This window comes from Neopsephotus bourkii, unplaced genomic scaffold, assembly GCF_033783945.1.
Source record: "Neopsephotus bourkii isolate Nb327-2 ecotype Australia unplaced genomic scaffold, CSIRO-AGI_Nbou_v1 NB_196, whole genome shotgun sequence".
Classification (NCBI taxonomy): domain Eukaryota; kingdom Metazoa; phylum Chordata; class Aves; order Psittaciformes; family Psittacidae; genus Neopsephotus; species Neopsephotus bourkii.
This window is the reverse complement of record NW_026900709.1, coordinates 313654-337406: the sequence shown is the minus strand read 5'-3', so window position 1 is coordinate 337406 and position 23753 is coordinate 313654. Positions and strand designations below refer to the sequence as shown.

General features: G+C 38.7%; 1 protein-coding gene across 12 annotated transcripts in view; it reads right to left on the bottom strand.

Moving 5' to 3' along the window:
• Positions 1–23753, bottom strand: part of GULP1 (GULP PTB domain containing engulfment adaptor 1) — a 170490-nt gene that overhangs the window by 27348 nt on the left and 119389 nt on the right. For all 12 annotated transcript variants that reach the window (XM_061376078.1, XM_061376004.1, XM_061376051.1 and 9 more), the window contains 4 exons: positions 12829–12927; positions 5759–5896; positions 3325–3441; positions 2849–2941 (listed from right to left, as the gene is read on the bottom strand). In XM_061376078.1, the coding sequence (XP_061232062.1) occupies positions 2849–2941; positions 3325–3441; positions 5759–5896; positions 12829–12927 (447 nt within the window). The remainder of the gene's footprint in view (positions 1–2848; positions 2942–3324; positions 3442–5758; positions 5897–12828; positions 12928–23753) is intronic.

The window sequence follows — 23753 nt, the reverse complement described above, 5'->3', positions numbered from 1 at the left end:
TATAAATAAATCACTTATTCTGTCTAAAAAAGTTTCAAAAACCTCTCATATGGCATTGGTATCTCTTCGTAATTCAACAGCCTGGATATGACAGCTGTGAGGAAACCTGATATTTGTCATTTAATAAATCTGCTTTAAATAATGGGAATGGCTATGTTATATTCACAGTATGTAACAAAAGGAATATCTGCAGGGAAGCAAGTTTTCCCCTGTCTAACCAAAAGTACTTAGGAAGTGACTCAGGTGAGATCTTGTTACTGATGCTGGGTACTCTGCTTCATTAATGCAAGCTATTTTATTTCAGTATTTAACAAAATACTATTGCCAGATTTATAAGTTTTACTTCTGACAAAACGATCACAAGATAGAACTGCTATTTTTCTTTTCAAAATGGAAAATTTTGCCTTCCAAAATAGGAAGACTCAGAGCAGCAGTTACAGATATTTTTAGCCATATGGTACTTAAAAGTTTTAAATTTAAATTCAGAAAACAAATCTTTCATAAGTTTTTTTAAACCAAAGTGATCTTTTTCATCATAGAAATTAGTGGAAATAGAAAATATTCTTTGTGCCACTTCTGCTCTTTCTAATAGAAGTTGGTATTTTGCAATGTCATTCTTGAAATTATAGTTGATTTGAATTAAAAATATGAAAACCTAACTGCAAACTGTAATAGGCTATTGTCTTATGAATTGTAATTTCCTTCTTTCATACATGTTTGTTGCTCATAGTAAAAGAAGAGACAGGTATCATCAAATCACATCCACTGCTATTCCACCCACTTTGACATCTGATCCCTTTATTGGACTAAAATCTTAAAAATATTTATGCTTTCTTTTCCCTATACTGAAGTCAATTCATAACCTCCTATCCCATTTCTTCACTTATTTTCAACCTAATTGCTGAATTTATATGTACTTATGCTACCATATTTAAGAGCTCTGATTTACAAGGTACACAATTATGCTTAAAACAGACCTACTTGAATGATGTCTCTTGGTACAAAAGTTGATAGCATTTGGTGGACACAGTTTTGTTCCTAGATTGAAGAAAGACACTTCCCTAAAAATGTGTTTGGTTTTGTTTGTTTGTTTTATTATTGGCTGCTCAACTGATTATCTCCAAGAGTACATACAAATTGGGCAACTTGTACCAATTATTTATTCATTTATATAAATCTGTTTTGTGGCAGAATTGATTTAGATATTAAATGGGCTGTTAGATTCCTCTTCCTGTAATTCTAATGAAGAGGAAACTAAAATCTGTGACATGATATGTTTGTGGTTTTCTTTTTAAAGATTAAGAAGGAAATAAAACAATAAAATTATGTGTAAAAACTAACAGCTGGTAGTAATTTACTATAATGATTATTTTAATATTAATAATTCTCAATATTAAATAATTTTGTTGTAACATAAGTGCTATTTAAGCAATATGCGTATTCATTGTACCAGTAGTAATTAACAATAAAACACCATCTAGGGAGAGTACTTACAAATGACTGTCAAACTTACAATTTTTGATCTCACCTTTTCAATAAGGAATGAGACAATACTGTCTTAACAAGCAAAATAAATCACAAACTACGGGATATCTTAGGTTATTATTAATAATTTTGTCAGAAAACGTAATTACCAAGTACTTAATTTAAATGAAAGGAAATGCTTCTATCACAAGAGACTTAAGAGCTTGTTTAACTGAATTCAAAGATACATTTAGTTATTGTATTCATAATTAAAATCAAGCAAGCTGCCATCTCAACTGAGGAAAATTAAAAATTAAAGAATTAACTAATTGATTTTAAATCTAGCATTAAAGTTGACTACCTATCACTGAATGCTTCATAATTGACAAGACAACCATAATTTACACTTCTACTGTGGCAGTTATGTAGTATTTATAATTTATGGTGCTCTCCTCTAGATTTTAGTAAAACAACATTATAGCTCCTCATGGGAACAACCCTCTAATCAGTATCAAGAGAGTGTATAGACACTCATGAAAAAATTGCTGTCACCATTATAAACATCCTTTCAGATTGCCCAAAATTCTAAACATCCATTTAAAGTGAAATGGTGTACATGCAAGGCAGGGACAAGGTGGCCCAAAATACACAGCTTAAAAGCAGTCCATCTTTTTCTAAAATTTTTCTATATGCACATTAAGAGATTTTATTTAGTTTCAGTTACCTAATGTTGCATAGATAGAACACACTTCTAAGAAGAGGGGAGTCATTAGGATCAGATTGCAATGAAACCTGCATTTTTTCTTATCCACCTAGATACAAGAAACTGTCAGGCAATCATTTAACAAAGTACTGTTGTCACAATCACCAGCAGGAACTGCAGAAAGCATTAGAAATTTCCAATTATGAGGAAGCCACACTTGCTCCTTTTTACCTACCTATCCGCATCCATGTTAGTTCCTGATACCTAATGACTCTTCTGAAAGACAGACAAAATTTTTGAAAACTCACTTAAGACTGTATCAGTTGTAAGTAACACTATGCTTGTGACAAATTCCTAGAAAAATCCCAAGCAGCATTTGTGAACCAGATCCTGTAAGCAGAAAACAGAGTTCTTCATCCTCAGACATCTACTAGAATGAGCATTCGCTGGATTTAGGCAGCAACACATAGGTATGACAAGGGGATTAAAGAATCACAATTTGAAAGTCTGCAATTTGCATTTCTGTTGGCTTGTCACAATCCTACTGTTACTTCAGTACCGCATTTCAACATGTATGTTACATGATTGAAATGTTAATCACAATCACTGGAAATAGCATGGATGCTAATAATTGTATTATGATCATAAATTTAGATATAACAGTTAAGTTCATGTACTTACTGGAGATGCATGTACTTGTGTTATTCTTAACTGGTTTTCCAAATCTTGAACTTTATTTTTCAGTTCTGTGTTTTCAGTTTCTAATTCCTGAATCTACAAAGCAAGTGGTTACTGCAGCAGGTATTGGGATAGTCATTCATTTCACAAAAGCATCTACTGAGAGTAAGTTTTATCTGAGATACGGTGATTCAGAAGCAGTGTTGAACTAGTTATTTGATTACCAAATGAGAATTAAATCTTGCTATCTTCCATGCTTATATATTGCTTTTCTCTTTAATGACATTGCAAGATGGCAAAACATAAAATACTGTTTCACAGTTATCAGGTCTTTTTTCAGTTTTCTTTTTTTATTATCTGTTGCAGTTCTTAGCAATCTGAGAATAATGCTGGAAATTATGCTGTCATAAAAAGCAAATAACAAAATAATACAGTAGCATATTATTATATCTCTTTAAAAAATATAATTCAGAACTTACTCTTTTCTGTAAACCTGCGATTTGTTTCCTTGTTTCAACATCTTTTCCTCCAGATTCCAGAAATTTCCTGTAAGCTAAGTCAAATGCTTGACCAATTGTTAAAGTTATCTCTTCCGCCTTTACATAAAACACAAGACTGAAATTAGTGTAAGAATAATATTTTATATAATTACTTTTATTTCAGATGATCACAAAATACTTTATACCATATATCATGTTCAAAGGGTTTGCTTCATACAACCTGAAGTCAACACCACAAAGGAGCATGGCAAACACTCTTCAGCAAAATAACTTGACAGAAAATGCTACAAAAGCAACTTAAAAGAACTGCAGATAAAGAAGGGAGACTGAATAGGCAGAACACAATTAGCTAATTTTTAGTACAAATTATGCCTCTAGCTTCTGTAAATACAGATAGCATGCTGCAGTATGTTATTTTCTGTTATTTCTGAAGCCAATACAGGGTTTTCAATCATTAAATAAATTGTTTTACTTTTGATGGAATTGTGTTTTCATTTTAATGGATCACTCCCTACTGCTTTTAAATCTGGATTTCAAGTTACTTTTACAAGTCCTATAAAATCTCAAACAGTATACGGTAGATAAATGTATCTCTGATAATAAAAAAATCTAACCAAACAGTATTTGAATCTATACATGCAAAATAGAATAATTTAGTAGTTCTATGCTGATTCACATAATATATTATGATCTGCATATACACCAGTGTAGAAAATCTACTTTAAAAGTAACAGAGGTAAAAATAAAAGTATAGGACACACAAAGGTTTCAGAAAGAAAATACTGACTTACAAGAGGCACTAATAAAAGGTGAACACATGGCTATGCCATTTGCCTTAGAACTATAGTAGACAAAGTAAACACAGTAATAACTTGTGGTTTTAAACAATGTGGCAGGGGAACAAAAAATGCTGGAAAACATTAATCTGGCTAACACAAAACTGGAACTTTCTCTTCTTTATTGAAAAGAAAACCTGAAAATGATTGTTTCTCATGAAAACAGAGTATTCTGCTCAATGCCAAGAACATTTTTCCTTTACTATCTGTAAGAACACCAAGGGCTAGATGCACAAAACTGGTATAAAACATGATGCTCTCAGCCTTTCACCCATCAGTGCAACAGTAAAGTCATTCAGTAGAGTTGTGTGAAGACCTGAGTTCTACAGGAATGAGGAACTAACCCCTCTATATCTTTATTTTGGGGGAAAAAAAAAAAGCCACACAGCCAACTTTATTTAAAAAAAAAAAAAATCAAACAAGAACACCAGAAGAAATTACTTTTTACCCAATTAGACCAAAAAACCTGAACCAGTACTGCTTTAAAGAACAACTGTTTATGTCAGTAAAAGTAAAGTGTAATGGACACTGGAAGTATGCAGCCCTGCCTTCTTGGGAGGACAAACAAAAGTTGGCTGAAATAAAAAGTACCAACTGAGGTGGAATTCTTTTAAATCTGAAAGTACTAATGAGCAAAGAGTGAAACAGGAAAAAAGTACAACTAGTGAAGTATCAGGTTAGAGAGAAGAAACGATTCACTGGTCTGGAATAAAAATGGTACTAATGGGTAGAGACTACAAGGGCAATTTAAAATCATGGGAATATATGCAAAGAGGAACAGGACAGAAATTTGCAGAGAAATTAACAGATATTAACAGATGTATATAGGAATTATGAACAATATCTACTGAAGGCACTGAAGCAATGGAGGTGAACAACAAAATAACGAGAAACTGTGAAGTAACACATAATACTACATAACTGCATATAAACAGAAGTGAATATGCATCTCAAAAAAAAAAAAAAAGTTTCCTTAGTATTTCCTTTGCATGAAGCTACTTTCATAATAAAACAAAAAGAGAGGCTTCAGATCACAAAAATCTCTAAACCATCAAGTTCTGGCGCTGATTCCACTGTTTGTTAATTACTTTCTTCTAGAGTAAACACATAACCCTGTTTCAGCTGGACACCATTTTCTTTATTGCCTGTCCTACTTTTTTTCCTGCTATTGCACATTTTTGAACAGTTTCCCTGTTCTATCTCAGAAGAGCCTGTGAGGGTATCTTAGCCACAGGATTGCAGCAATCTCTGCAAAACAGCTGTGCAAACATTTTAAGCTTGGAGGGAAGAAGCCTGTTCCTTGAGAGCACTGCAGATGCTTGGCCTAGGATATTGAGCTGGGTAGTAAGAACTGTCCCAGAAAAACACCTTTGATCAATGAAAAAAAAAGGCTCTCCTTTAAATAAATGCATCTAAGTTAACAAGACATTATAATGGCATGGAAGATTAGAACAAAGTGATCCCAATCAAAAGGCAGGCTATCTGCCTTTATTAAACATTCCTGTTTTATTTCAAAGCAGAGCAATCAAAGTCTGTAACAGTCACACAAATTCTCTTAAAGCATGTTGAATACTTACACACTTTTCACTGTCAAATACATAGCAAAGATGCTTATTTGATTCTGAGTCTTTGCATATGAAAGTAAATATTCTCTTGTCAGTTTTATCATCAGCACAAAATGATATCCTATGGAGTTGACAGTTGTGCTGGACTTCCTGAAAATAAAAAAAAATAATAAAAAAATTGTTTTCAAGAAATTATTATACTTCCTCAGGATAAAGATGCACAAAGTAAATCTCTGGATTTCCTGATGCACGTAAACTGCAGGCAAACTGCAGTGGCATTTTGAATGGCTCTCACTGTACATGAAAGTGCCCAAGAATGGAGCTAGATTATAACAGAAGTTAGCAGACTCATCTCCTAATAAATGTTTCCATTTTCACTCAACGTAAGCAGGAAGTTTTAACTTGGACAGCATTTATCTGGAAGTATTTACTTGGCAGTAATTCCTGTTCTAGAAAATTTGTTTTACTGTTGATCTGTGTCTCTGTGCAATTAATTTTAGGGACTGATTATGTAAAATACCCTGTTCTTTTTCCAGGTGTGCACCGTCTTTAGATTTCATCATCTCCCAGGGTTTGTTAAAACGGTTTCACTGAAATAAGTGCTTGCCTTTCTATCTTTAACATAGAAATAAAATTACTTTTGTTATCCAAATACAGGAGCATAGAGAAATAAATTAGACATCTAAATAACTGCTTACTTAAGGTACAACACAAACAGCTTTTAAACATTATTATTTGCATATTTTCAATAAGATATTTCAGTTTCCATTAAAAAGCATATTCCAACTACTTAAAAAGTTGTGGTGGCAATGCTCTTCTGCTGAGAGAGCTTGACAAGACTGAAACAAACTATCTCAACTACTTTTTTTGTTGTTTTTCTTCAACAAGTCTCTTCTTGGTCTTTTGTTTTATTTGGCTTATTACATGGGAAAGCAGCATTTGTTTTAAAGGAAAATACGCAGTTTAGATGTTAACTGTCATCTATTAAGAAAAAAAAAAAAGAAGAAAGTTTCTGTGCAGCACTGGGGTTCCCAGATTACTACAAACTCATAAACAAGGGCATGCCCTCTCTGCATGCAACCATTTAGCAAAAAGATGTACCATACAGACAATCTTTTCTCCTTGCATTCCTGTTCTCAGTCTTTGCAGACATTCTTATGTGCATCCTATTTCTCCCATGTCCCCAGATCTATCTCAGATTTAACTTCTTTAACAGTAGCTCTTTAAATTACATACAACAACATATGCTTGTTCTGGCTCTTTTACATTTATAGATCCATGTAACTACTTTATTTCATTTAAGGACAGAACCACTTTTCCACAATTCTCCTTTTTTGAGTGCCAGGTATAAAATCAAGTCCTGATACATGAGCAAGCCATCTGTTCCTAACACAACTAATAGTCGTCGCATAAATCGTAACAGTCATTGCATAAACCAGTATTCCTCTGTAATAATATTGATCTGTTTAAAAAAAAATAGAAAAAAATAACTGTAATCAGCGATTATAATATGGAATTTGAATCATTTCCTAAAGCATCTATAAATTGTGCAAAAAACAATTGTAGCTTTAAGAAATAAAGTGGGGAAAATAAAAAGACTACTCATACTTAATTAATATTTGAGTTGTAATAACAACATTGCTAAGAGATATGAATGTTCCTGCACCCCCGGGAACTTCCATCCCACAGCTTTATGTTAATCTCCGCAGGAAGAGTTAGGAAGACTAACATATTTTGCCACTTAAAACTGTTATTTTAAAATATTTTTTGGGTTCACTACCCCATTCTGCCCTATAACATCAGGAAGATGCAAAACCTGCAATTACTTGACATGGATATTTGTTGCCTAACTGTTGAAGTAGTGGAGTCAATTGCTGAGGTGAGTTTATGCCCTGAACACCAGAGCAGGGGAGATCAGCGTCCAGGAGCCCCAACTCAGAGTGCCAAGAGCCACCGAGGGAGCCTCAAGTCCCCGACAGGACCTGCCCAGGAGCCGGCAGCTCAGCTGATACGAGCAGCTGACTCACAGGGGGCGGAGCCAGGAGCAGCGGCGCCAGCCCTGATTGGTTAAAAACCTGCCCCAGGGAGCGCGAGCGAGCAGAGCGGGTGGCGAGCACTCACCGCATGACCAGGGCCCGGTCTGGGAGCTCTGCTCTGGCCACCGTAAGCACCCAGACAGAGACGATAAGAGGGGAGGCTGCAGTGCAGACTTCGGGGTGTAGAGAGTGCCTGCGCTGCTCTGGTGAGGGAAAGGTACGCAATGGGCAGGACTGCACTGGGTGCTCCCTGGTGGAGGTCCTCCTGCAGCAGGTGGCTGAGCTGCAGGAAGCTATTAATAGGCTACAAGATGTCAGGGTAGCTGAGAGGAAGCAGGAATGCTTGCTCCCTGCCCAAACTGTGCAGAGTTCTCAAGCTTCCCCTGTAGCTCATGGAGGAAAGAAGGAGGTTGTTAGCTCTCAAAGCTGGGAATTGGTGGCAAAAAAAAGCAACAAAAAAAGGAGGAAAAGGACAATTAAAAGCAAGGGAATTCCTCCTGAACCTGTTGCCACCATGCAGAACCGCTTTGCTGTCCTGCAGGGGGCTCCTGAGGAAACGTGCTTGCGCCAGAAACAGCCAGCTGATGCACTAGTAAAGGTTTCTACTGGTGCTGCCGGGAAAAAGCGGCGAGTTTTAGTGGTAGGGGATTCTACTTTGAAAGGGACAGAAGCACTCGTCTGTTGGCCTGACCCAGTCTCAAGGGAGGTGTGTTGCCTACCAGGGGCACGGATCAGGGATGTGGCAGAGAGGCTGCCTTCTCTAGTAAGCCCCACAGACTATTACCCACTTCTGGTGATACATGTGGGTGCTAGGGATAGAGATAGTAGTAGCCTGGGCAGCATAAAGAAGGACTACAGAGCCCTGGGAGAGGTGGTTAGGGGCTCTGGAGCTCAGATAGTCTTTTTGTCTATTCTCCAGGATACAGGGGAGGACCTAAAAAAAGCTAGGAGGATTAGCCAGGTCAATAAATGGTTAAAAGGGTGGTGTCACAGTCAGGGGTTTGGGTGTCTTGAACGTGGGACCCAAGTTTGTAGGCCAGGTCTAGCAGGGGCTGGTGGAACTGGTCCGATAAAGAAGGGGAAGGGCAGTTTTGGTAGGAGGCTTGCCAGACTGGTTAAGGAGGCTTTAAATTAGATGTGTTGGGGGAGGGGGGCATCATTCCATCCCAACACTCCCAGTCAGTTGCCAGCACCTATAATAAATGCTCGGAGCAATGTAGAGATATTCTGGCTGCTCCAGCCAATGAGCCGGCTTCCTTTGGAGCTCGGCTCAGATGCCTCTATACAAATGCCCCTAGCATGGGGAACAAACAAGAGGAATTAGAGATGTGTGCTCGTCTACGGGGGTATGATATTATAGGCATCACAGAAACATGGTGGGATGGCTCCTATGACTGGAGTGTTGGAATGGAAGGTTACAGACTCTTTAGAAAAGACAGGCCTGGCAGGCGCCCAGGGGGAGTTGCCCTTTAGGTTAGGGATAGGCTGGAGTGTATGGACCTCTGTCTGGGGACAGGTGAGCAGATAACAGAGAGGTTGTGGGTTAGGGTTAAAGGGAAGACAGCGATGGGAGACATTAGTGTAGGGATCTGTTATAGACCACCTGATCAAGAGGAATCTGCGGATGAAGCACTCCATAGGCAGATAGAAAAAGCCTCACACTCACAGGCCCTTGTTCTCATGGGTGACTTCAACCACCCTGACATCTGTTGGAATAACGGTACGGCCGGGCACAAGCAATCCAGGAGGTTCCTCGATTGTGTGGAAGACAACTTCCTTCTGCAAGTAATAGAGGAACCGACAAGGAGAGGTGCCATGCTTGACCTTGTGCTCACCAACAGGGAAGGGCTCGTTGGAAATGTGGCGCTGCAGGGCAGCCTTGGATGCAGTGACCACGAGATGGTTGAATTTGAGATCCTTAGGACAGTGAGAAGAGCATGCAGCAAGCTCACTGCCCTAGACTTCAAAAAAGAAGACTTTGGCTTAGTAAGGTTCCATGGGATATAGCCCTAGAGGGCAGGGGGGCTCAAGACTCTTGGTTGGTCTTCAAGGATCACCTGCTACAAGCTCAGGAGTGTTGCATCCCAACTAGAAGAAAGTGCAGCAGGAGGGCCAGGAGACCTCCTTGGATGGATAAGGAGCTCCTGAGGAAAATTCAAATGAAAAAAGAGCTTTATAGAAAGTGGAAGCAAGGATAGGCAGCCTGGGAAGAGTACAGGGTTGTTGTCCAGGAAGCTAGAGACCAGGTTAGGAAAGCTAAGGCCCAGTTAGAATTAAACTTGGCTAGGGATATTAAGGATAACAGGAAGGGATTCTACAGGTACATAGCAAATAAAAAACAGATTAGGGAGAATGTAGGCCCCCTCAGGAAGCTCTCGGGTGAACTAGCTACACAGGATTTGGAGAAGGCTGAGGTTCTGAATGACTTCTTTGCCTCGGTCTTCTCTAGCAAAGGCTCTGACCGCACCACCCAAGTCTTGGAAGGCAGACGCAGGGACTGTGAGAATGGAGACCTTGGGCCCACTGTAGGAGAGGAATTGGTTCGAGACCATCTTAAAAATCTGAACGTGCACAAGTCCATGGGTCCTGATGAAATCCATCCGCGGGTCCTGAAGGAGCTGGCGAATGAAGTTGCTAAGCCGCTGGCCATCATATTTGAAAAATCATGGCAGTCAGGTGAAGTTCCCGATGACTGGAAAAAGGGAAATATAACCCCCATTTTCAAGAAGGGGAAAATGGATGACCCAGGCAATTACAGACCAGTCAGTCTCACCTCTGTGCCTGGCAAAATCTTGGAGCAGATTCTCCTGGAAGGCATGCTAAGGCACATGAAAAACAACAAGGTGCTTGGTGACAGCCAGCATGGCTTCACTAAGGGGAAATCCTGCCTGACTAATTTGGTGGCCTTCTATGATGGGGCTACAGAACTGATGGACAGCGGTAAAGCAGTTGATGTCATCTACCTGGACTTGTGTAAAGCATTCGATAGTGTCCCACATGACATTCTTGTCTCTAAATTGGAGAGATATCAATTTGATGAATGGACCAGTCGGTGGATAAGGAACTGGCTGGATGGCCGCATACAAACAGTTGTGGTCAATGGCTCAATGTCCGGCTGGAGGCCAGTTACGAGTGGTGTCCCTTGGGGATCAGTGTTGGGACCAGTCTTGTTTAACATCTTTGTCGCTGACATGGACAGTGGGATTGAGTGCGCCCTCAACAAGTTTGCCGATGACACCAAGCTCTGTGGTTCAGCTGATACGCTGGAGGGAAGGAATGCCATCCAGAGGGAGCTTGACACGCTCGTGAGGTGGGCTGATGCCAAGCTCATGAAGTTTAACCGTGACAAGTGCAAGGTCCTACACATGGGTCGGAGCAATCCCAGACAGCTACAGGCTGAGCAGAGAAGAGATTCAGAGAAGCCCTGTGGAGAAGGACTTGGGGGTGCTGGTCGATGAGAGAATGAACATGAGCCAGCAGTGTGCGCTTGCAGCCCAGAAAGCCAACTGTATCCTGGGCTGCATCAAAAGGAGCGTGACCAGCAGGTTGAAGGAGGTGATCCTGCCCCTTTATTCTGCTCTCATGAGACCTCACTTGGAGTATTGTGTACAGTTCTGGTGTCCTCAACATAAAAAGGACATGGATCTGTTGGAACAAGTCCAGAGGAGGGCCACGAGAATGATAAGGGGACTGGATCACCTCCCATATGAAGATCGGCTGAGAAAGTTGGAGCTGTTCAGCCTGGAGAAGAGAAGGCTGCGTGGAGACCTCATAGCAGCCTTCCAGTATCTGAAGGGGGCCTATAGGGATGCTGGGGATGGACTCTTCATTAGGGACTGTAGTGGTAGGACAAGGGGTAACAGGTTAAAACTTAAACAGGGGAAGTTTAGATTGGATAGAAGGAGGAAATTCTTTCCTGTTAGGGTAGGGAGGCACTGGAATAGGTTGTCCAGGGAGGTTGTGAATGCTTCATCCCTGGCAGTGTCCAAGGCTAGGTTGGACGAGGCCTTGGGTAATATGGTTTAGGGCGAGGTGTCCCTGCCCAAGGCAGGGGGGTTGGAACTTGATGATCTTAAGGTCCTTTCCAACACTAAGTATTCTATGATTCTATGTAAATGGATTACAAATATATATGTAGCCTTGAACTAAACTTCCTCTACCTTTTCTTAAGATACCACTGTCTGAATGGCAGCAATTACTCTACAATTAAGAAGCGGTAGCAAATAGTTTATGCAAATCCAACATTCACCCTATGTGTAAAAGATACAAGAGCATTCAGATGTTAAGAATTGCTGACTATTGAATAAATACTTCTTAGCTTGATTATATTTATCTCTTTATTTATTCCTCTTTGATTTAGTGAGGAACATCTTTTGCATACTATGCAACCCATCAATGGGATGACTTAATGGACCAAACTGTTGAAAAGGTGGGAATTCTCATGCTGTGCCAGATGAAAAGCCTACAGTAGTGCTTACAGCCTGCTACATGAAGTTTATATAGAAATGGGTAACACACTTGAGAAATGTACACATTCTAGGGAGGGTAGATACAACTTAAAAAATAATAATTAAAAGCAACAAACGAAGGGGAAAAATTAGCATGTTAAGGAAAGAGAGGTGCGATTCCAAGGCAGCGATATGAAGAATGAGTCACTGAAAACAAACTGTCTCCTCATTCACCATCTGGAAACGTGTTTATTATATGCGGTATTAGCATCTATTTATCACAGTATTTCTATCATCCTCAGAGTTTAAAAGTTTTGGTGCGAAAGGATTAAAAAAATTAAATCGCACGTTAGCTATAGTCTGTATTTTGGAATACGATGTAACTGGGATGTCACCCATGTCTTGTAGTAAGAAACGGTATTTTTGAAGAATTTTCCATAGAATCATAGTATGGTTAGGGTTGGAAAGGACCTCATCTAGTTCCAACCCACAGTTGCTTTCACTATAATACTTAAAACATAAAATGATAAAAACATTAAAAACCTTTAAAACAGTATTTAATTACTGGTTTAGCAAAATAAACATAGAAGTCTCTCACCTTTGTTTTTGGATCTAGAATTTTTACACCATAGATTGAGATTTGTAATTCAACTTTGGGTGTCTTCTGGCCTTCAGATTTCTTGATATGCCTTGCAAACTATAACATGAAAAACAGAACAGCAATCACATTAATACTAAGTTTTCTTTATGTTGGAATTTATTTTAACTGCTTCTCATTACTTCTTAACTCCTTCCACCTGATCTTGTCTCTTCCTTCAGAAAGCTCTTACAAACATCAACCATTTCCAAAGTCACAGGCACAGAACAGCATTTCTGACTGCACACTAACCCATATTATTGTAATTCAGGAAAAAAATTAAAACTACTTAGCTGATTCTCTTGAAACCTTTATCTGCTGTTTATGCACTTAATTTAAGCTTTTGCTTGAGACTTCTAGGAGAACAGGAGAAACGTTAACACCTTCAGACAGTTTGCCGACTGCATGGTTGTTGAGCAGTGAACACTTTTATGCTTTCCACATCCCACTGTTTCTACACTCACTTCTGTACACATGCATACAGGGTACTTCCATATGGAACTTCCCATATTCTCTAAGGAAATCAGTTATTTTAAACAGGTGAAAGTGCTGCAGCTGTCAACACCTAAGAAATATTTGATTTCTTCTACCATATTCTCAAGATTTATTTCATAACAGTTCGCAACACAGCTAGACACATGACTGGGTGAGGTTATGTGTTCTATTCAACGCATTTTCCATCCTTTCTTATCTCCTTTTCTAGCAGCTCGAGCTGACCTGTCTTTCTCTTGGGAACAGTGCATCTAAAGTAAGCAGAATACCTAACATTTGCTACTGGCAACAGTTAAGTGTCATGAATTTGGGGAACTTTCTTACCAGAGATACAGAATCGTTCTGTATTTTGCTCTGTTACCAGCCCTTTTCTTTGAAAGTCTTTTACAGCCTAGAATGCTATTTTTAGAAGCATGAATAAGGATGATGGCTCACTGATGGCCAGAGGAGTTGGGATCTCTGCTTAACAGCTGTATGTTTGAGCACACTGTCCTCAAACTTACTCCTACTCAAGTATAATTGAGCACATAATTCACTATCAGTACAAGTATATAAAGAGCCAGTGAATACAATTACTTTCGGTGGCATAAAGAGTCTGGGACATCAGCAAGGGTGCTCACCTATCTTTAAGAAAGAATACTAAATTACCTGATTGTGATCCAACTGATAACTCCTCCACAAATGCCTAAACCCCTCATTTTAATTGATTATTCAAGTGATAACTGAGGGTTTGCTTTACAGAATATGACTGACTCCATCTATTTTATTTCATTTCATTTTGCTCGTAGGCAGCTCTATTCATGGCAAACTATTAAGTGGTTTTACAAACCACCCTAAAAGCACGTAATTAACCTGCTTTTCCCTTCTTCCCAATTTTACTCCTATTTTGAAAGCACACTTCTTGAAAATTTTAGTAATTAAACATAAATTTATAATTAATCCCATTAACCTCATATATTAACATAACCTATCCAGACAGTTTACTACTGATTACTGTATCACGTGAGCTGATACAGTATCACAGGCTTCACAAGTTAGTTAAAACAGAAACCAAACAAACCAACCCGAACAAAGCAGCCCACCTAAACCACTCTATGCCATTCTCAAAATCAACTTAAATCTAAATACTGGTATTACATTTCAACAGCTAGAACACTGCAGTCATTAGCCAGACATGACAACTCACTAGTGAAAAAACAACCAGTCAAAAGTCAAGCAAATCTAACATAACTTCTAGTTTTTGTAATGTTTTTCTAACATATCTTCTAATTTTGCCTCATTTCAGTACCATATGAATACAGCCCTTGCATCCTCTTCCTTTCCTATTTATCTTGAAGAACATTTCTCACATATTCAGAGTATACTTTTAATACATTTTAATGGCTATCTGGATCCCTTTATTTTAACTGAGGAGGGTCATCTTATAAGCATCTTTTTATAATAAAAAGTAATTATAGAAAATAAAAACTCAAAAACTTTATCACTTGTTTACAGGCATTTTGGCCAATAACTTCCCTTGACCTTTTAAGACAATTCAAATATGCTACAGGAAAAACATAATTTTTCTTTAATAAAAATTACTAATTAAAAATCCCTCAAAATGTGACTTAAATATTATACCAGCAATTTAACCTGTTTTATTCTTAACTCTCCACTTTAAAAAATATGAAAATAATACGCCAATCAATGTTTCATTAGCACAGATTTTTTTTTCGAATCACAGAATCCCAAGGGTTGGAAGGGACCTCAAGAGATCATCTAGTCCAACCCCCCTGCAAGAGCAGGGTAACCTAGAGTACATCACACAGGAACTTGTCCAGGCGGGCCTTGAATATCTCCAATGTGGGAGACTCCACAACCCCCCTGGGCAACCTGTTCCAGTGCTCTGTCACTCTCACAGTAAAGAAGTTCTTCCTGATGTCAACGTGGAACCTTCTATGCTCCAGTTTACACCCATTGCCCCTTGTCCTATCACTGGATATCACCGAAAAAAGCCTAGCTCCACCCTCCTGACTCCCACCCCTTACATATTTGTAAACACTGATGAGGTCACCCCTCAGTCTCCTCTTCTCCAAGCTGAAGAGACCCAGCTCCTTCAGCCTCTCCTCATAAGGGAGGTGTTCCACTCCCTTAATCATCTTTGTGGCTCTGCGCTGGACTCTTTCAAGCAGTTCCCTGTCCTTCTTGAACTGAGGGGCGCAGAACTGGATGCAATATTCCAGATGTGGCCTAACCAAGGCAGAATAGAGGGGGAGGAGAACCTCCTTGACCTACTAACTACACCCTTTCTAATGCACCCCAGGATGCCATTTGCCCTCTTGGCCACAAGGGCACATTGCTGGCTCATGTTCATCCTCCTATCTACCAGGACCCCCAGGTCCCTTTCCCCTTCGCTACTTTCCAGCAGGTCAGTCCCCAACCTGTACTGGTACATGGGGTTGTTCTTCCCCAGATACAAGACTCTACACTTGCCCTTGTTGAATTTCATCAAATTTCTCCCCGCCCAACTCTCCAGCCTGTCCAGGTCTCGCTGAATGGCAGCACAGCCTTCTGGTGTGTCAGCCACTCCTCCCAGTTTAGTGTCATCAGCGAACTTGCTGAGAATACACTTGGTTCCCTCATCCAGGTTGTTGATGAAAATATTAAACAGCACTGGTCCCAGCACCGACCCCTGAGGGACTCCACTAGTCACAGACCTCCAGCTAGACTCTGCACCATTGATGACAACTCTCTGCCTTCTTCCTTCCAACCAGTTCTTGATCCACCTCACTACCTGATCGTAAAACCCACACTTCCTTAGCTTATCTATGAGAATGCTGTGGGAGACAGTATCAAATGCCTTACTGAAATCAAGAAAAACCACATCTACTGCTCTACCGTCATCCCTCCACCTAGTCACTTCCTCATAGAAGGCTATAAGGTTGGTCAAACATGACTTCCCCTTCATAAAACCATATAAAACTAAAATTGTCTCTTAGATAATTATCATACGTTTTCTCAATACCCCCACTCTGCCAACTTTCCTTTCTGATTTGAAATTTAATTATGTCCTCTTACTGGATAAAACTTTGAGGATTTATATAGTCCTTTCTCATAGTAAAAGGCATCTTTGCTTGGTTCACTTTGCTGTGCATTAAATGGAATGACCACAAAAACCACAGATCACCTGGACAGTTTGGGCATCTCAATTTCCAATGTACTTTACAGTGTACAGAAACATGACTATACAACAGATAACCCTGGGGCAATCTCAGTTTGAAACAGCCTTGTAAGTTGAATGAACCCTGGCTTTTTTACAGTGCCCCTTTGTCCTGGGTTTAGCAGTAGCAGCCTTTTTTCTCTTTCTTGGTAGCTGGTGCAGTGCTGTGTTTTGACTTTCAGCCTGGGAGCAGAGCTGATAACAATGATGTTTTGGTTTGGCCAAGGACTTTGTGAGCCTCATGCTCTGCCAGGGAGGAGGGGAAGCCAGGAGGAAGCAGAGACAGGACACCTGACCCAAACTGACCAAAGAGGTATTCCATACCACAGCACATCATGCCCAGGATGTAATGTAGAGTGACCCGGAAAGACGAGCGACTGCAGGGTTGGAGAAGGTATCGGTCGGTGCTTGGTTGGGCTGGGGGGACAAGTTATCGGTCAGCTGGTGCTGAGGTGTTGTATTCTCTTCCCTTGTTATTTCCTTTATCATTACTATTATTGGTGGTAGCAGTAGTGATTTGTGTTATACCTTAGTTACTAAACCGTTCTTATCTCAACACGTGGGAGTTGCATTCTTTTCGATTCTCCTCTCCGTCCCTCCAGGAGTAGGGGGAGGGCAAGAAGGAGGGGGAGTGAGTGAACAAGCTGTCTGGCTGGGTTTAAACCATGACACCCTTTAAAACCAGAAGCTCACAAATATTTCTGTGCAGTAACAAAGAGGAGGCATAAGTAATACTGATTTTACTGAGTTAAAGACATAGTATATATTTAGAATGATGCCTGGTTTTCTAATTGTAATCATCTTCTCAGAGTCCCGAACAGCTCCATGAGAACTTTCAAAAGTAAGTAGGTCTGTATAAATTGTATGAGTTTTAGAACAGCTGGCCAAAGCTTGCTCCAAGTAGCCAACAAGTCTTACAACTGAGGAAGTTCCAGAAGATATTCCTGTGCAAATACAAAAAAAAAGGTAAACAAAATGGCCCTATCACATCTCCTTTCTCAAAAGGCATAAATCCAGTTCAAGAACTGGAGAATCCAAGTGAGATGTAATTAATGATGATTACTATGGGTTTTACAAAAAATGTAGCTTGTCAAAATAGGCAAAGCATTTATCTGAGCTTTGAATGCTGTTATATTTGGGAAATGAAGCAATACAAAGAAAGTATTAGTTAACTTAGTTAAATTAGCCTCCACATGAAATTATAAACAGAAATTGTCACTGGGAAGATATGTTTCTAATGAATTCCAGCAGGGTTTATTTCTTAAGCATGACATTACTGAACAATGACCAGGAGGAAAATAATTACGGATAAAATCTCCAGGCAGAAAAAAATAAGAGGAAAAATGAGGAGGAAAGTAACTCATGAACTGAAATCTAAACGATTACAGAGGAAGCTTGCAGAGCATGAAGGCTGATGGAGGGGCAAATAACAGAGATAATACCTTACAAGCCAGATCACCACAAACTGCCTGTATTGCAAACAAACCACCTCTGTTGCAATACCGATTCTGCAAATCATACATATGGGAACAAACTTGTTTTCTTGGAAAAATACCCTGTGAAGATGAAAATTAGAAAAGTCTTGATATCATGGTAGGCTTTCTGCTAACTGTGGACCTTTTCATGAAACTAAAGTTGGGGAGACTAATGCAATCCTCGGATATTTCAAAACCATCCTTAAGAAGATAACAATAGCTGCACTGCATTGGCTGCTTGTGAGGATTGACTCAAACTTTGTGTTCTGAGGTTTTTAAATGCAGAAAGATGTTGACAAATTGTAGAAAAACTACAGGATATTTACAAAGTGTTAGCAGAGGACTGGAAGCCCACTTTATAAGAAACTCCGTCAAATCAAAACCAAGATAATGGAGAAACAAAAACACAGAAGAATCTCTTCAACAGAGGCATCTAGAGAGACAAATGAACTTTTTAATCAAAGGTTTACTAGGATACAGTAACTGAAAAGTACACCTAGACAGATTTAGAAAATCGGGTGCAGTTACTTTCTTTATGCTTTTCCTGCCCACTCCCTCTTCTGTGCAATACCACAGAACATAGAGATACTGTAGAGATACTAACACAGAACATAGAGATACTGATCAGTAATTTCTTTTGTATCTGCCTTTCTCATGAGAATGTCAAGTTCGGCTACCTCCCAAACTTGTACAAGGTATGAACAGCAATTTGCTTCCTTTTTCTTCTGTTTTTTTTCTACTACTTCTAGCTAAATAGAATGCGAAGGACCTCTGGAGAAAGGAGATTTACATGCATTTTCTTCCCCTTTCAGCACACATTTGAAACAAAGGAATATTTGTAGCTTACACAGTAACAAGATTATTTAAGAGGGTAAAAATCTGTATTTTTGCATCAAAATGTACAAAATGTACAACGATATAAAATTATAATGAATCACAACATGGCTTGGGAAGAGATATGATGTGCCAAATTCTTAAACTATTAGTTTATACATATACTGCTCTCAGGCAAGACACTCAGATTTGTCCCAGTAATAATGTGAGCAGCTCTGTGGGATGGGCTAGCTTTTATTTAGTTAACATCGTATTTCTCTTGAATATTTTAGGAAAAGCAACAAATACAAATAAAGCTATTTGCTATTGGTTAGTTTAGCTTATTTATTTCTTTTTCTAATAATAAAAGAAAAAACTTTCATATTCCCTGTCTTTTACTACAGTAGCAGGGAAAATTGCATACTTAACACTCTTACTAAAATTGTACTTTAAATGCTTGAGCATTGTCTTTGCAAAGCACAATCAGAGGATTAATCAACAAAAATAACATGAAAAAAAAAAGATATCACACTTAAAAAACAGCCAAGGCTTTAGTTAAAGAAATAATGGCTAAAGAAATTATAACAAAATCTATTTAACAGATGCCAAGCTAAGCTATTTGTTTCTATCTTAATATTTACACCGGACTGCACAATTCAAGAGTTTATAAAAAAAACTTTCAAGATCAAAAGCAGATGTTTCTGTGATTTGGGTGCTAATCTTCAGCCCAGAGAACAGAGTTTCCATGATTCATTTTACACAGGCTTCCAGGGAGACGACAGACATTGCACTTCATATGGACACCTTAAAAATGTCTGAGGGCAACACAGTTGTCTAAACTGAGACACAGCTTTATACCTGGCTTTGACAAGATGCTTTCCCTCTTTTCTCATAACTGTATTAATTATAAGGAAAGATCCCTGAAAAACAACAAAAGGCCCTATTTCTTTTACTGTGACTATGTGTCACCTTTTTGGTCATATTATGGTCTAAACCCTCAGCACATTTTATGTTGGTATAATGCAATTATGACTTCTGGAAAATAGCTGGCAAAAGAGGAGAATGAAGAGGTCATAGATACGCAAACCTGAATCTCTCAGCTGGGTAAGAAGAAAGCCATTTCAGAAATCCATTTCTGTGGAACATGCTGTATTTTATTTTCCAAAGACGTCTGGTGGGTTTGTTTGGCGTTTTGTTTGGGGTTGTTTCTTTTGTTTTTCCTTTTTTTGGGGGGTGGGGGTTGAGTGTTTGTTGTTTTGTTGTTTTATTTGGTCATGTGGGATTTGGGGGATTTCTTGCCGGTTTTTGCGGTTTCTTTTTTATGGTTAGGTGTTTTTGTTTGTGGTTTATTGGACTGGCCTTTGGTTTTGGTTGCTTTTTTGGAGAGCTAGAATAAACAGGTATTCTCTTCAACTCCTCTCATTTGATGTGCTTTGGTCTTCTGGCTGTCCCTAGACCACACATTCTGCTTTCTCCAACAGTTCAAAAGAGAACAGCTGTGGCTGTAAGGCTTGTCTGGAAACGTCTTCATCTCAGTATTACAAGATTTTCTGTACTCCACCTTCTTCTGTCCTTTCAACAAGTGAAACCAAGGTTTGACACAAATGGCAGCTCAGAATAATATCCATTATGGACCATTATAGCCACAGAATACTATCCAATGATGGCCTATTAAGAGCAGCAGCAGGACAGCAACACAGCCTGCATGGAGGTGCACTCTTCAATTTCTGTATCCTTATCCAAGTGGCTGAACAAGTATATTTCAACTGGCTTCACAGTGATTAACTCTATTTACATTATCTTTGGTTATCTTTATTTACAGAAAAGAGGAGAAAAGGAGACTGATAACCCAAAATTTAGGTGACTGAGCAGCTGCATGGTACTTGGTTACTGGCTTTGTTTAAACCACAACATCCCTAACACCCCTCCACACTAGCTTCTTATTAGTGTGCATTTGCTTATATAATGCCCTTTGCATCTGTTATGCTGATCTTTGCACCTTTTTATGCCCCTGGCAACCCCTCAAGCACTTTTTCAGAAGGACCAAATTAATTCCTACATTCTGATTTAGCAGTTACATCCTTCATTAATCAAGGAAAGTAAACATTCAGCCTTATAAAGTGTGATTTCACAACATAAGCATGTGAATAATGTAGGCATGTTCTGATAGTTCTGATACACCTTAGTACCATTTTCCTTAGTTTTTATTTCACTCTATAAATTAGTCAAGAGTAGAAAAAAACACCTGTTTGTAATGAATTACGAGAACAGTTGGCCGTATTTTAAAAATAAAAATAAACACAAAACATAAATGTCCAACTGTCTTCTTTCTCCTGCAGCATAGCTCCAAGAAATTTGAAAACAGGAGGGGAAATCCTAACTGGAAAAACACTGGATAACTGGATAATACAGATGTCCAAAAAAACCCTCTATATTCAAATTGCAACTGACCCAGCAAAACTGTCAAGTGTCGAGAAAACGAAGTAGTAGCATTTCAGATAGAACAAGTACATTGAAGCACCAGGTAAAATTTCCTCCAAGTTATTTTATTTTACTGTAGAACATCAGCTCCACCTGCTGGTAAAAGTAAGTCCACGGGATGGATGAAAAGTTTATAGATGTTACAGTATTTGCACAAACCTACGTTCAGCAAAAGAGTGTGCTGTTAAGAATTTAAGAGCTTTTGATTTAAAAGAAGTGAAGAGTTGTGTATCAAATGTCTCTTCTGACACTTTGATGACATGATGGTTTAAGAAAAATAGCTTACAGTGACAGTATTTCATGGTCTATAATCACTGTAAGCATATGACTTCAAAAGATTATTTATGCCATGCACACCCCTCATAAAAATAGCTCCAAATATTAAGAAAGTCAGCTGCTTTTCTGCTAGATATTAACTTTCATTAAAAACAAATTATGATTAACAACACTATGATTCAAACCAAATCCATTAAAAAAAACCCAACAACCCAATATAGCATCACAAGCTACACATCTCAAAAACTCCTACTCCAAAACCACTGTATATGTTTTCTTTCGATATAAGAAATTAACCTTCAAGCTGCTTTCACTGGTTTCAAATTTTTAGTTCATATTTTCTGAAAAAATAAAAGCCACAGATGTGTGGTTCACAATAAAACCCAGTACCTCTAGGCTTCTCTTCAAAGAATCCAGATGCGCAACATAAGTCAGTGTTGAAAAGAGTATTCAATTAATTGAGAATTGTTTAAAACATAAAACCTCTTTATTGCTTTCTGAATTATTTTCCAAGATTTTCCAAGTCTTTCCAAAAATCGTCTTTAATTACTTTGTGAGTTTTCCAATAAACCTGTGATTATGTAAGATCCCATGTAATACTTGAAATTTAAGCTCAAAACTTCCGAGCTTGATGAAAGTAATGTAATTCTGTCAGCAACAATTCAGACACATATCTCTCCAAGGAGGCTTATTTAGGGAACACGTAAAAAGTTAGAAGACGTACCTGCATACTTCAATGGCACAACATGTATATACCAAAAATTTCTACTTTTATGTTTAGTGCTAGGCTGGCAACTGTTGTTTTCATGTCCCATCCCCTCCCCCAAGACAGATAAGCTAGAATAGTTCTGCCTCTCCCTATACTTAACAGAACAGTTACTTGAAATATTTTTTGGACTCGCTTTCAAAGCAAACTATTTCAAGGTACCAAATCGTAAAACCCAACCCACCAAAATCCTTCAGTGATCAGCGAGAGCTCAGGTTAGCCTGGAGTTTCCTCAGTTAGATAGACAGAGACACCTAGCTGCTGCTTTACTTGGGAGGAGTGTGATAAAACATCATAAAAACAGAATCAAAACTTCTCTATAGCAGGATATTATCTTGACAGATTTTTGCACGGAATTTACTTTGCTCAGGGTAATAGAACTGTATAAACACAAAATATCTAAACAACGGTCTTCACTCCAGTATCAGCCATAAACTGCATCAGATTCACACAAAACCATACATTTTGTTTCCACTGGTAGCATGCTGCAATTGTTAAAAAAGGGATCATACTTACCTTAGCCCAGTTGAAAACAACTAGGCAATAATGTCTCTGACAAACTGCAGAAGAGTAAATCTTTTTGGCATAAAATGGTCTAAGAATTGACTAAGCGAATCTCAAGGCAGCTGTACTATGTTGGTAGAGCAAAAATAATGGCAAAGAACTTCTGTTTCAATACCCGAGCAAAAATACTAACCAATCTTGTAAAGATGGCTTTTTTAAGGCAAACTTCAGTCCTAAAAGCTGAGCTGTGAATAGTGTTTCATGACTTCTTTCTTCCTGTATTATAGTAGTAACACAGAATCAAACTTTTGTGTATTGATTCCCAAATTTTTCTGTCCATTTCCAAGGAACTTCTGTTTAAATGAATAATGAAAACCCCACAAAAACTTACAGAAAGTACAATAGGAAGGAAAAATTTTTATGTCTAAATATTACATCTAAATAATGATCCAACAGCTGTAAGCAGCTAAGCATGAAAGTGCAATTCCACAGCAACATGAGGTAGCAGGCAAATGAAATCAGCATTCCCTACCACAACTCATAGCATGTGTAGAGCTTTAAGGATATGAGTTGCTCAGTCAAGTCAAAGCCATGTTACCTGTTAGCAACCCTCAAAAAGTCATTTCGCTACAATACTGTCAAGTAGGCTGCTGAGTCCCTCATTGCCCAAGGACACGTAACCAAGAAGAAATACTAAATGTCTGGTTTTCTCAGCCATCTATGTGTACCAGCACATAGATGGTGTTTGTGCACACAGACCATTTCCAACACAGCACAAAGACCTAAAGGACAAGGCAGTAATGCCCCTTGGCTTGTTTTAAGCCCTATTATCTCACTACAGCTTTATTTCCAGACATATCACTAATTATCAAAGCTGGAG